The sequence below is a fragment of the Eimeria maxima genome, genomic scaffold (genome assembly GCF_000499605.1).
Source record: "Eimeria maxima Weybridge genomic scaffold, Emw_scaff116, whole genome shotgun sequence".
NCBI classification, from domain to species: Eukaryota; Apicomplexa; class Conoidasida; order Eucoccidiorida; family Eimeriidae; genus Eimeria; species Eimeria maxima.
Genome location: NW_013564177.1, coordinates 43,079 through 54,488, shown reverse-complemented (window position 1 = coordinate 54,488; position 11,410 = coordinate 43,079). Strand labels below are relative to the sequence as shown.

General features: G+C 58.4%; 1 protein-coding gene across 1 annotated transcript; it reads left to right on the top strand.

Annotated features, from left to right (window-relative positions):
- Nucleotides 1-450: 450 nt before the first annotated feature.
- Nucleotides 451-11,176, top strand: EMWEY_00014850 (hypothetical protein; the record flags this gene model as incomplete). The annotated part of the gene is made up of 5 exons (XM_013479470.1): nucleotides 451-5,375; nucleotides 5,784-6,574; nucleotides 6,812-7,034; nucleotides 7,656-8,711; nucleotides 8,953-11,176. The coding sequence occupies 5 exons, from the start codon at nucleotides 451-453 to the stop codon at nucleotides 11,174-11,176; spliced, it is 9,219 nt and encodes a 3,072-aa protein (XP_013334924.1).
- Between the last annotated feature and the right edge of the window lie 234 nt (nucleotides 11,177-11,410).

Genomic DNA, 11,410 nt, shown 5'->3' with positions numbered 1-11,410 from the left:
GAAGCAGGAGCATCAACAGCAGCCGCAGCAACAGCAGCAGCAGCAGCAGCAACAGCAGCAGCAACAGCAACAACAATGGCAATAAAATATTAATTGCTGCTTTTAAAGCAACAATATAACTTCTTAATGAATTATACGGTACAGGCACAGACAAGGGGCCCCAGAGGTCACCATAAGGGGCCCCCCACCGGTGCCAGGGGGCCCCCACCGCTGCAGAGGGGCCCACCTCCCTCTATGAAGACCTTTAGAGAGAGTTGATGGCCATTCAGTCTTCCCTCATAATGGACCCCCTGTACTAGAGACCAGCCGAAGGTCAGGGTCTGCTGTTGTACTTTCTGCTGCTGCTGCTGCTACTGCTGCTGCTGCTGCTTCTTGGGAAGCAGGGCCCTTGCTCACGGCAGCAGCAGCTGCTGCTCCTGCAGCTACTGCTGCTGTGGTGTCACCTAACCTATGGCACGGGAGGAGAGGAAGCAGCAGCAGCAAACATCAGGGAGGAGCTGCCAGGGGGCCCCGACAGGGGGCCCCTCTGTGCTGAGCAGCAGAAGCGGGATTAGTAGCAGCAGCGGGATTAATAGCAGCAGAAGCAGCAGCAGGAGCAGCAGCAGACGGGGGGATGAGCCGCATGCAGCAGTCAACCATAGCGCCGTTAGGGGCCCCACTCCTGCCTTGGGGGCCCCTGATGCAGCAATTAGACCCTATAAAAGAAGATGCAGGGAAGAAGAAATCGTTGCATCTAACGACCTACTGGGTGCTGGGTTAGCCCCTCGTGCCTGCTACAGCAGCAACTGCAGCAGCAGCAGCTGCAGCCCCTCGACTGCACCTGCAGCAGAGTCTAAAGCAGCAGCAGCAACATCTGCAACAGCAGCAGCAACAGCAGCAACAGCAGCACTTCTCCCCCCTTGTTGTGTCTCCATTGGGGGCCCCTATATCTCCCCCTTCTCTAAGGCCAAAGATGTCTTGGGGTTTGGGGTGTACGTACAGCAGGTGCTGCATGCTGCTGCTGCTGCAGCGCAGCAGTATCTTGACCTAAAGGAAGATATTATATGTGGGGGCTCCCTCCTTCTCTCCAGCAGGAGGCAGCAGGGGACTGCTGCTGCTGCTGCTGTTGCTGCAGCAGCAAAACTATTGAGAGATGCAGGTGCTGCGGTGTCTGCACACTTGTCTACCGTTGCTGCTGCTGATGAGGAAGATTTACGCAGGCATATGTGCTCTGCTGCTGCTGCTATTGACAATGTTGTTGTTGTTGCTGCTGCTGCTGCTGCTGGTTCTCCTGGTGAAGGGAGACAGTGGGACAGATGCGTGCTGCTGCAGCAAATATGTGGGGGGCTGCTGCTGCTGGGGATCGAACGGCTTTCGCAGCCGCAGCTGCAGCAGCAACCTAGCCCGGTTGCCGCTGCTGCTGCTGCTGCTGCTGCATTCATAGGAGTGAAGAAGCTGCTGCTGCAGGAGAGGTGGGAGATGCCACTGTGGCTACACAGCAGCCGCAGCGGCAGCAGCAGCAGCAGCAGCAGCAGCGGGCCCGTGCTCCTGGGGTGTCTGCTGCGTGTTCCCGATGAGGGCGGCGGTTCGCTGCTCTTTGCTGATGCAGCGATCATCACGGGCGGTTTAACAGCAGCACAGCCGCAGCAGCAGCAGCAGCAACAGCAGCAGCAACAGCAGCAACGGGGAGAGCCTTGCCCTATATACGCAATTGCATGCACAATATGGGGCTCCTTTAGCAGCAGTGCCTTTGTGTCTCTTGAACTCATTAGAGACAGGGGCCCCCAAATCTCTTGGGGGCCCATTGGGGGTAGCAACAGCAGCAGGGATACGGGGCACCATCGGTCCAGTACCCTTTGTGGTCGCTTGGTGTCGGAGGGGGCCCCTGGGGGCCCCTGTCTCCTCGCCGTTAGACAGTGGCGGTACATCCCCACAGCAGGCATCAACAGGGTCTCGGGGCCCCCCCCCAAAGCAGGTGAGGAGAGTGGGGAGCCGCCCAACCTGCTGCTGCTGCAGCAGGGGGGCCCTGCAGCAAACCATAGGTCTAGTACAAAGTCCCCATGTGGTAGCCGGGTCAGCAGGGGGGCCCTACAGTCTCAGGGGTGTAGGGGCCCCCCAAATTGGGACAGAAGGAGAGAAAAGGGAGACAGAGACAGTAAGGAGACAGTGCTGCTGCATATCTTGCCAGGATGTGTGGGGTTAACTGCTGCCTCTGCTGTGCTGCTGCCGCTGCAGCAGCAGCAACAAGTTGCAGCTCCGCTGTTGCAGCAGACAACTGCACCGGAGGCTACAGCCACACCGCCACTGACGATAGCCGAGCCTTTAGCATCTGCTGCTGCAGCAGCTGCTGCTGCTGGCCGCGAGAGCCGGTCAGCACCAACAACAGCACCTGCAGCACAACCAGCAGCAACCGCAGCGTTCGCATACAAGTGGGCTGTAAGGGGGCCCTCGGGGGGGCCCCCAAACAGCAACAGTACAGCGCGGGGCCCCGAAGGGACACCGCATCTGGGGAGACCGCATTGGGTGTCTGTACAGCCCAATCTCTGCTCTACGAGTTCGTCTGAGGAAGAGCAAGCAGCAACACAGGCAGCAGCAGCAGCAGCCTCTGCAGCAGCAGATGCTGCAGCAGCAGCAGAGGCAGCATCAATAGCAGCAGCAGCAGAGACACTGGAAACACAAACAGCTGTTAGAACGCAAATCAACAGCTCTGCTGCTGCGGAGGAGAGCAGTAGCCCGCAGCAGCATCGGAACGACAGTTGCCCTGCTGAAGCAGCATGTGGAGGCCCCTATGGGGGCCTCCACGTGGAGCAGCAGCAGCAGCAGCAGGGCACGCTGCCGCTGCTGCCTGCAGAGGTTGCGCGGGGCTCTTCAAGGAAGTGTTTTGTGGTGTATGGGCGTGTGGTGTCTGTCTCCCCCATATTAAGTTCGAGGGAGACAGGTCCTGCTGCTGCTGCTGCTTCTGCTGCTGCTGCTGCTGCTCCTTGCTGCGTGGCTCGCTTGGCTTGCCCCCTCATTGGGGGGCCCCTGCAGCCACAGGACGTTAACTCTGCGGCGCCCCCCTATATACCGACCCTCCGCCGCCTGTGCAACAGCACCGTAGACCGTCACACACATGCGCGGCACTGCAGCAGCTGCAGCACCGGCAACAGCAGCACCAACAGCAGTAGCAGCCACTGCTTTACCAGTGCCGCTACCGGCAGCGCATGTAGTACCAGCAGTCGATGCAGCAGCAGTCGTTGCAGCAGCAGCACCACCACCACCACGAGCAGCAATATCTGCTGCTGTTGCTGCTGCCCTACAGGCGGCCTCATCTTTTTCGTTGGATCTGCTGCAGCAGTTGGACGTCTATGCTTGATGCCCGGTAGAGTCGCATGCATAGCGGGTCTGCGGCTACAGCGCATGCGCAGCAAAAAGCAGCTGCAGCAGCACGAGGAACAGCAACCCGAGCAACAGCAGCAGGAGGGGGAGCAACAGTGGCGTCTAGTTGCCGGGCCAGCAGTTTCTATTGCACAATGGCAAATGTCAGAGCTCGATGCAGCCTTGAAAGTAGCGCAGCAGCAGCAGCAGCAGCAAGTAGACACGTTGCAGCAAAGTACTGAGGAGACATCTGGTAAGAATGGATGGCAGCAGCAGAGTCCCCTGCTGCCACTGCTGCAGCAGCTGCTAGGGGGGGTCGGGCCTTCATTGATGTGCGACGGTCGCTTGCCGTGGCTGCTCCCGCTGCTGTCTAGGCACGGTGAGGAGGGTCCGTATGCTGCTGCTGTCCTACTTGCTGCCCACAGCACCAGCAGCAGCAGCAGCAGCAGTTGTATAGGGGGTACGGACTTGTGGGGTGCTTCGCTGCTGCACTATCTGGGGCAGCAGTGCAGCAGAGGAGGCCTTCGGAGAGAGAATATGGGGTCTCCTGTCTCTTTTGAAGGCCGGATGACGAGCAGCAGCAGCAGCACCAGCAGGTTTGGTCTGTTAGAAGGTTTGCTGCAGTGGCAGCCTTTTCCCTGGTGTCTCTGCAGCAGCACAGAGAGCAGGGGGTTCACGGGTGGTGTTGGGGCATCCGTGCTGCTGCTGCAGCAGCACGTCGCATGGAGACGTGTTGGCTGCAGCGGCAAGGATATCCTGCAGCGAGCAGCAAGATGCGCTGGAGCAACTTCAGCGGCAGCAGCAGCAAAAGCAGCAGCAACAGCAGCAAAGGATACAGAGGAACAGAAGGTGGGGTACTCCCCGTGGGCCCCCGCTGAAGTTAAAGATCGGCAATTCCCCCAAAGAGACACCGCACCGTCTGCTGCTGCTGCTGCTGCTGCTGCCGAAGGGCCTTTGCCTGTAGCGCTCATCTCCAGCAGCAGTAGCAGCGTGGTGGTGTTGGGGCCCCCTGCGGCGTCAGTACGGGGGGGCCCCCAGCACCTCTGCATAGACGACAGCAGCTTCCTCTCGCGGCTGCTCATGGCTGCTGCAAGTGGAGAGACAGCTGCAGCAGAGGGGGCAAGCAGCAGCAACAACAGCAGAAGCAGGATCATGTGCTGCGCTTGCTGCTCCTGCAGTAGTTTACGGCATCTAAACTGGCCGTTGTTGCTGCAAAACCAAGGTGCTGAAGGGGCAAAAGCATCGTATCCAGCAGCAGCAGCAGCAGCATCAACAGCAGCAGCAGCAGCAACAGCAGTAGCAACAGCCGCAGCAAGAGCAACAGCAGGAGCAGCAGGCATGGAAAGAGGAGAAAGTCTCCGCAGGAGTCCCCTGCTGCTAAGCTTCCTCTGTTGGCGGCATGCAAAGACAGCAGAAGAAATAAATTTAAAATTTAGTCCCTCCTGGATTGCTGAAAAATTCGGCTGTCTCCATGGGGTCTATGAAGGGCCTACGCATGCATCTGTTGCTGCTGCTGCTGCTGCTGCTGCTGCACTCCGTTGGTCAGCTTTAGTGGCACGTAGCAGCGCTGGTGCCGCCACAACAGCTGCAGCAAGCACCGCGGCAGACGCAGGAGAAGAAACAGCAGCAGCAGCAACAGCTGCAGCACCTGGAGCAGGTTCGTGGTGTGCTTCTCCTCTTACTCTCCTGCAGCCCTTCATTGGTTGCTGCGCCCTAACAGGGCGTCGCCCCAAGGCGTCGGAGGTGTGGGGCCCTTGGAGGCCGCTGACACCTGAAGAGGAGGATTGTCTCTGCCACCTCCGCAGCAGCAGCAGCAACGGCAGCAGCAGGAGCAACGGCAGCAGCAGCAACAGCAGCAATGATAGCGTGGTAAGGGTGCACAAGACTATAGGCATAGCAGCAGCAGTAAAGGAAGCTCAGACCTCTGTCTCCTACTGGCTGCTAATAGACGCTCAACATCTTGTGCTGCAGCTGCTGCAGCAAACTGCTGCTATTGCTGCAGCAAAAGCCTTCCGATATTTGGCAGCAGCAGCAGGCTGGTCCGTTTCTTGTAGCTCCAGTTTGCGCAGCAGCAGCAGCAGCAATTGCAGCAGCAGCAGCAGCAGCAGTCCTCATGATGGATCACTACAGAGCCATGGCAGCGGCAACTTGCCTGCTGCTGTTGCTGCAGTAACCCTCAATTCATTTGCTGCTGCTGCTGCCCACCTAGCGCAGGTGCCATCCCTTGTACACCTGCGGAGACCCTTAGTAATCGTCCCCGTAGATCCCTTCGCGTATGAAGGGGGCACTTGCTGCTGCTGCTGCTGCTGCAGCGGCGGCAGTAGCAGCAGGTGTCTGAGGTGTTTATCTCTGCACGGAGCAGCAGCAGCACCTGCTGCTGGTGCTACTGGATTGCCTTCAGCTGCCAGCTGCTGTATGGCAGGAGGGTCTTCTTGTGTCTCCTCCAGGCGTCTCTGTGCTGATGTGCTGCGGTGGCTGCTGCTGCTACAGCGCCAGGAAGCTCGGGTGTCTCTGCAGGTGCCACAGGACTACAGCAGCAGTATTGACCCCACACCGAGACCCCCGTTCTTTGGGGCTGCCACCACAACCACCTTTGCATGCGCAGCAGCAGATGAAGCAGCAGCAACATCAGCAGCAGCAGCAAATTTGAGCAAGACTTACTCCCTCAGTGTTCCTGCTTCGCCTGCAACTGCCGCTGCTGCAGATGCTGCTGCTGCAGATGCTGCTGCTGGTGGAGACGTCCCGCTGCATCGTTTGATCGAGTGGTCGTCCCTTTCAGAAGCCCAACCTCAAGACAGCAACGCTCGTTTCCTCCCCGTAGGAAAGCTCCAGAAGCAGCAGCAGCAGCCGGAGCAGCAGCAGCAGCAGCAGCAGAAACGGCTGCACCCACCCAGACTCACAGCTCCGATATCTTCAGCTGCTGTAGCCGCAACAACTCAGCAGTGTCCGCACCGCAGGCCACGCCACCACCAGAGGGAGCTGCAGCAGCAGGTGCAGCGTCAGCAGTTGCAGCATCAGCAGGTGCAGCAGCAGCAGCAACGCATGCACGCCTTGCCACCCATTAGCTGTACTGCCCTCAATGCAGTCGATTGTGCTGCTCTACTGGCAGCAGAAGATGTGTGTGGGGTTGTGGGGTTCCTCAACTACGGGATCCCCCTGCCCCCTGCTGCTGCTGCAGCTGCTGGTGTTCGAAGCCGCAGCAGCAGCACCAGCAGCAACAGCAGCAGGTATACTGTGGGTACTAGCCAGTTTAGTCTATGCGGCAATTTGCTGCTGCTGTCTGACCAATCCTTGACAATACCTGTGCTGCTGCTGCCGAGCTGCCCCCATGCTGTCTCTTCAAGTGTCTCCTCGTGTTTGCTGCGGGAGTTGCTGCCAGCAGCAGCAGCAGCACCACCTGGTGCTCGGTCTCTTTGTGTCTCCCTTGATCGTTGCTGCTTTGTTGCTGCTGTCTCCTTCAATGCCATTCCCACAGCCGAGTGTCTCTCCACCTCCTTAGCAGCAGCAGCAGCAAAGGTGCAGCAAAACAAGGGGATTAATGCGCCTGCTGCTGCGGCTGTGGAGACAGGAACACGAGACACCTCCACCAGCAGCAGCAGCAGCAGGACTAGCAAGAAGGCTGGATCGGGACCTCTCCAGCGGCGTCAGCATCACCAGCAGCATCAGCAGCAGGAGCAGGAGCAGCAGCAGCAGTGTGGGTTGGCATCTGGTGTTATTCCCGCTGCACCAGCAACAGCAGCATGCTGCTCCTCGTTCCTCAGTGTGTCTCCTTTGTTTGGTTTTATTTCTTTAATTATTTGTTCTGCTGCAGCAGTTAAAGTAACCCACATAACTCACTGTGTAACGGAGAATGGGGTGTCTCCTCAGTCTTTTTTTGTGTCTCCTCGTCAGTCTCCTGTGTCTCCTTTATCCTTTTTAGATAAAGAAAGAGACACTAAGAGTTTTTTCCCTGCTGCTGTCTCCTCCGGCTGCTTCTTCTTCTTCCTTAGAAGCAAATGCTGTGTCGTACTGTCAACTAAAAGCAAAGCAAAAGGGCCTCAGGGGGCCCCCAAAGGGGGGGCCCCGTCAAGTGTCTCTCCCGAGTGTATCTGTCTTATCCAGGGGAGCGTCTTCTCCCCTCTCGGGAGCCCCTGTGTCCCTTCAACAGGGGCCCCCACACACGTCTGCTGCTGCAAGAAGCAGCGGCAGGGGCCCCCCACGAGTCCTACTGCTGCAAGTGTAGGGGCCCCCACCTGCCGCTGCAGGGGCCCTGGGCGGGAGGTGACTTTTCATGTGTCTCCCTGGCAGTTTGCTGCGCTGCAGCGTCTTGCCTTCTATAGGGTGCTGCCTGCTGCAGCTGCTGCAGATGCACTTGAAGCAACGTCGAGTGTATCTGCAGCTGCTGCAGCAGAAGAAGAATTGCATTATCCCTGGGATCGTCAACTCCCGACCCCACACACATTCACAGACGCCCTCGCAGAACCGATCTTAGAGCGCATGCAGCGACGCAGCTGGACCGCATGCACCCCACGCATGCAGGAGGAGGAGGAGGAGGAGGAGGAGGAGCAGCAGCAGCAGCAGCAGCAGCAGGCAAACAAGAAACGAATGCGGGAGGAGACTGTCTCCTCAGATTGGCTGCCACCTGTCTCCTCCTTTGTTTTCCATCGTTGGCATTCGCTCGAGGAAGCAACACAGTTCATGGGGCCCCCTAACCGCAGCAGAGGCCCCTGTCTCTCTTTAAATGGGGTCCCTCCTCTGGGGGCCCCTCTACCTCCATCTACAGGAGACGACACCTCCACCAGCGGGAGGCCGCATGAAGCAACAGCAGCAAGCCCAGCAGCAGCAGAAGCTCCTCTGGTGCTGGCACGTCGTCTCCGCACGCCTCTGTGCTTCTGCGATCTCGCAACATCTGCTGCAGGACACGCAGTACAAGCAGCAACTACAGCAGCAGTAGCAGCAGCAGGAGCTGCTGCTGCTGCAAATGCTGGCGAAACGGGAGTTTGTCTCCCTACCTCACGGTGTCTGCGGTGTTTGTCTGTGTTGGGGTGTTGGGCTCTTGAGTGTCATCGATCTGCTGAGGAGGAGACACGGGGATCGTTCGACTCCCTGCTGCAGCTGATGGCAGCTGCAGCAACATGGCTGTGGGGCCCCACTCCCCCAGGGATCCGTTCCCCGTTGCAGTTATCTCCACAAGGCTGTCTCCCTCTGTCGTCGTCGAGGAGACAGCGCGTATTCCTCAAAGGCCTCACTGTCGTGGACCTGGTGATGCTGCCAATGCGAGCCGCTACAGGTGGTGCTACCGCTTCTGCTGCAGCAACAGCAGGCAGCAAGAGCAAACGTTCATGGGAACTGTTAGGGGATGAGGCCACCCGCCGCTGTACATGGCTAGTTGTAAGGTACGTTACATAGCTGACCCTTTTGTTTTGCTTCAGTAAGCTGTGCAGCCTCCTTACGATCAGCAACGGCAGCAGCAGGAAAAGCAGCAGCAGCAGGCGCAGCAGCAGGCAGGCAGGCAGGCATTCCTTTAAATTGTTTGTGTGTGTGGCAATTGCTTATCCTGGCGTGTATTTTATCTCCTGCGGCAGATGTTGCTGCTGTGCTGCTGCTGTTTCTGTGTGTTGCGTTGCTGCTGCTTAGGCTGGCTGGGTGCCCTTCGTTTGGCGTTGCAAGACGGGGGCCTCCTTCTGGAGCACATGACCCCCTCTTAAGGAAGAGCGGCCCCACAAAAGCAGACGGCGGATTCATTGATCTGTGGGTCCCCCCCGGTGTCTCCCCAGGGAGATTTGATGTGCTGCAGGTAGGCATGCAAATAGATGTGGGGCCCTGTCTCCTTGTCCTTTCTACAGCTCCCCCGTGGCCTCCTCCCCCAAGACGCATCCGCGGGAAGCCACGAGCAGCAGCAGCAGCAGCAACGGGAGCGGCAGCGGGGGAGGAGGAGAAACACTGTCTGGGGCCCTTGCCTGGGGAGGGACTCGGCAGTTGGGTGTCTCCATTATGCAGGATGTGGGCAGCAGCAATTGAGGAGACAGTGGGAGGGGGTCTACTTGGCAGATCAATTGCTGCTCATTGCATGCGCTGCACTGCTCCTATACCCTCTACTGTCTCCTTGACTCGCCAGCAGCTGCTTCTGTCCATAGCACTTGCAAATGCTGTGTCTATGGGCCCTTTGCCCTCTCTTAAGTGCTGTGGGGCCCCCCCTGGGCCCCCACAGCAGCACCCCACTGGCGCTCTGCAGCAGCAAGAGCAGCAGCATGCAACGGCGGCCTTTGGGGAGTTGCTTTTGGAAGCGATCCCAGCTACTGAAGTTAAATGTGTGGGCTTCAGTTCTGCTGCCTTGGCGCTGCGGTGTCTACCCTCGCAACAGGAGCTGCAAGGAGCAGCAACTGTCTCTTCTGTTTCCTTAGGGGGAGGAGACACTTCTTCTGCAGCCACCTCCTACTCGCCTCGTGTGGATGCTACTGCTGCTGCGTGTCCGCATCCGGTGCTGCAGCAGCTGCGGCACCGCTATGCAGCAGCCCCAGGAGGCCTTCCTCTAAGTTTATGGGAGACAGCAGAGGCGCATGCAGCGGCTGGTGCTGCAGCCAGCAGTAGAGACCCTCAAACTCCGTCCTATGCGTTTGCAGCCACTCGTCATCGCTGCAACAGTAGCAGTTGCTGCTGCTGCGCTGACGTGTCGCCCAGAAAAGGCACAAGAGCAGATGGGGCTCATTCGAATTTGCCTCTGAGCCTGCAGCTGTCTCCTTTGTTTTCTATTGGCATGGAACCTCCCGTGTCTGCTTCTTCTCTTGGGGGTAGAAGTGTCCCCTTGTGCGAGGAGACAGTTCCTGCTTCGCGGCGCGCATGCAGAGACACGCGACATGCAGCAAGCGGAGGCGGCCGGGAGAGCTGTCTCCAAAGGGACAAGAGAGACAGGAAAGGGGAGACAAAGGGGCACAATGCCCCTTCTGTCTCTTCTTTTCCTTACTATAAAAAACAACCCCACCTTATTAACACCTCTGCATGCAGTTGGGTGTCGGGGTCAATAGAAGAGCTGATGGCGGTGCACCTGTCTTGGGTGTGTCGCCGCTGCCTAACCGCCCCCAGCACCAGCAACACCAGCAGCACCAGCAGCAGTAATACCAGTACCGGCGGCGGCAGCAGCAGGAGCACCGGCAGGAGCATCTGCGGCGGCAGCTGTAGCTGTGGGGCTGTCCAACAGCAAGACACCGAGGGGAACCACAAATTGTTGGGCCTGCAGCTAGGCATATTAGTGGCCCTTGAGGAGAGCAGCACGGGGCGGCTGCTGCTGCTGCTGCTGCAGAACGCAGCAGCGCTTAGCTTGCTTCGGCACCTCGGGTGTCTCGGCACTGTATCCGATATGGAGACACTTGAGGAGTGTGCTGCAGCGTTGATGCTTGCGCAGAGAGATGAGCAGCAGCAGCAGCACAAGCAGCAGCAGCGCCAGCACAGAGACCTCCTGCTCAACAGCAACAGCAGCAGTGCAGGGCATCTGGTGTTTGGCGCTTTGTGCTGCGCTGCATGCAACGCAGCAGCAGGGTGTCTCCTCAGGTTTAATAAAGGACAAGACGGGGGGATAATTAACACAAAACGTATAAAAAGAATCAAGGCGGAGGGATTAATACGCCCTGTCTGCCTCCGCTACAAACAGCGTCGCCCCCCTTCTGCTGCTGCTGCTTCTCGGTCAGCAGCAACACCAGCAGCAGCAGCGCGAATGCGCCAGCAAGAGGAGCAGCAAACAGTTTGTCTCCCCGTACTCTTTGTTGTAGGCTGGGAACCAATCACAGCAGCGGAACTGTTGCGCAACATGTGCAACGAGCATGCCGATCTGCTGCAGGAGCAGCAGAAACCACAGCGAAAGTAGCAGCTGCAGCAGCAGCAGCAAGCGTAGCTGCTGCAGCAGCAGGCGCAGCTTGTGTCACTCTTTTAATAACCACCTGTACAGCTACAGCAGGCCTTGCTGTCCCGTTAATGCCACGAGGGATGCATGCGCACTTATGAGGCGCAGAGGGTGTCTCCTTTAGATAATCTACCTAACTGTCTCCTTTTGTCTCTGCCAGCTGCAACCTGTCTCCTTTTGTTGCAAGCTGTCACATTT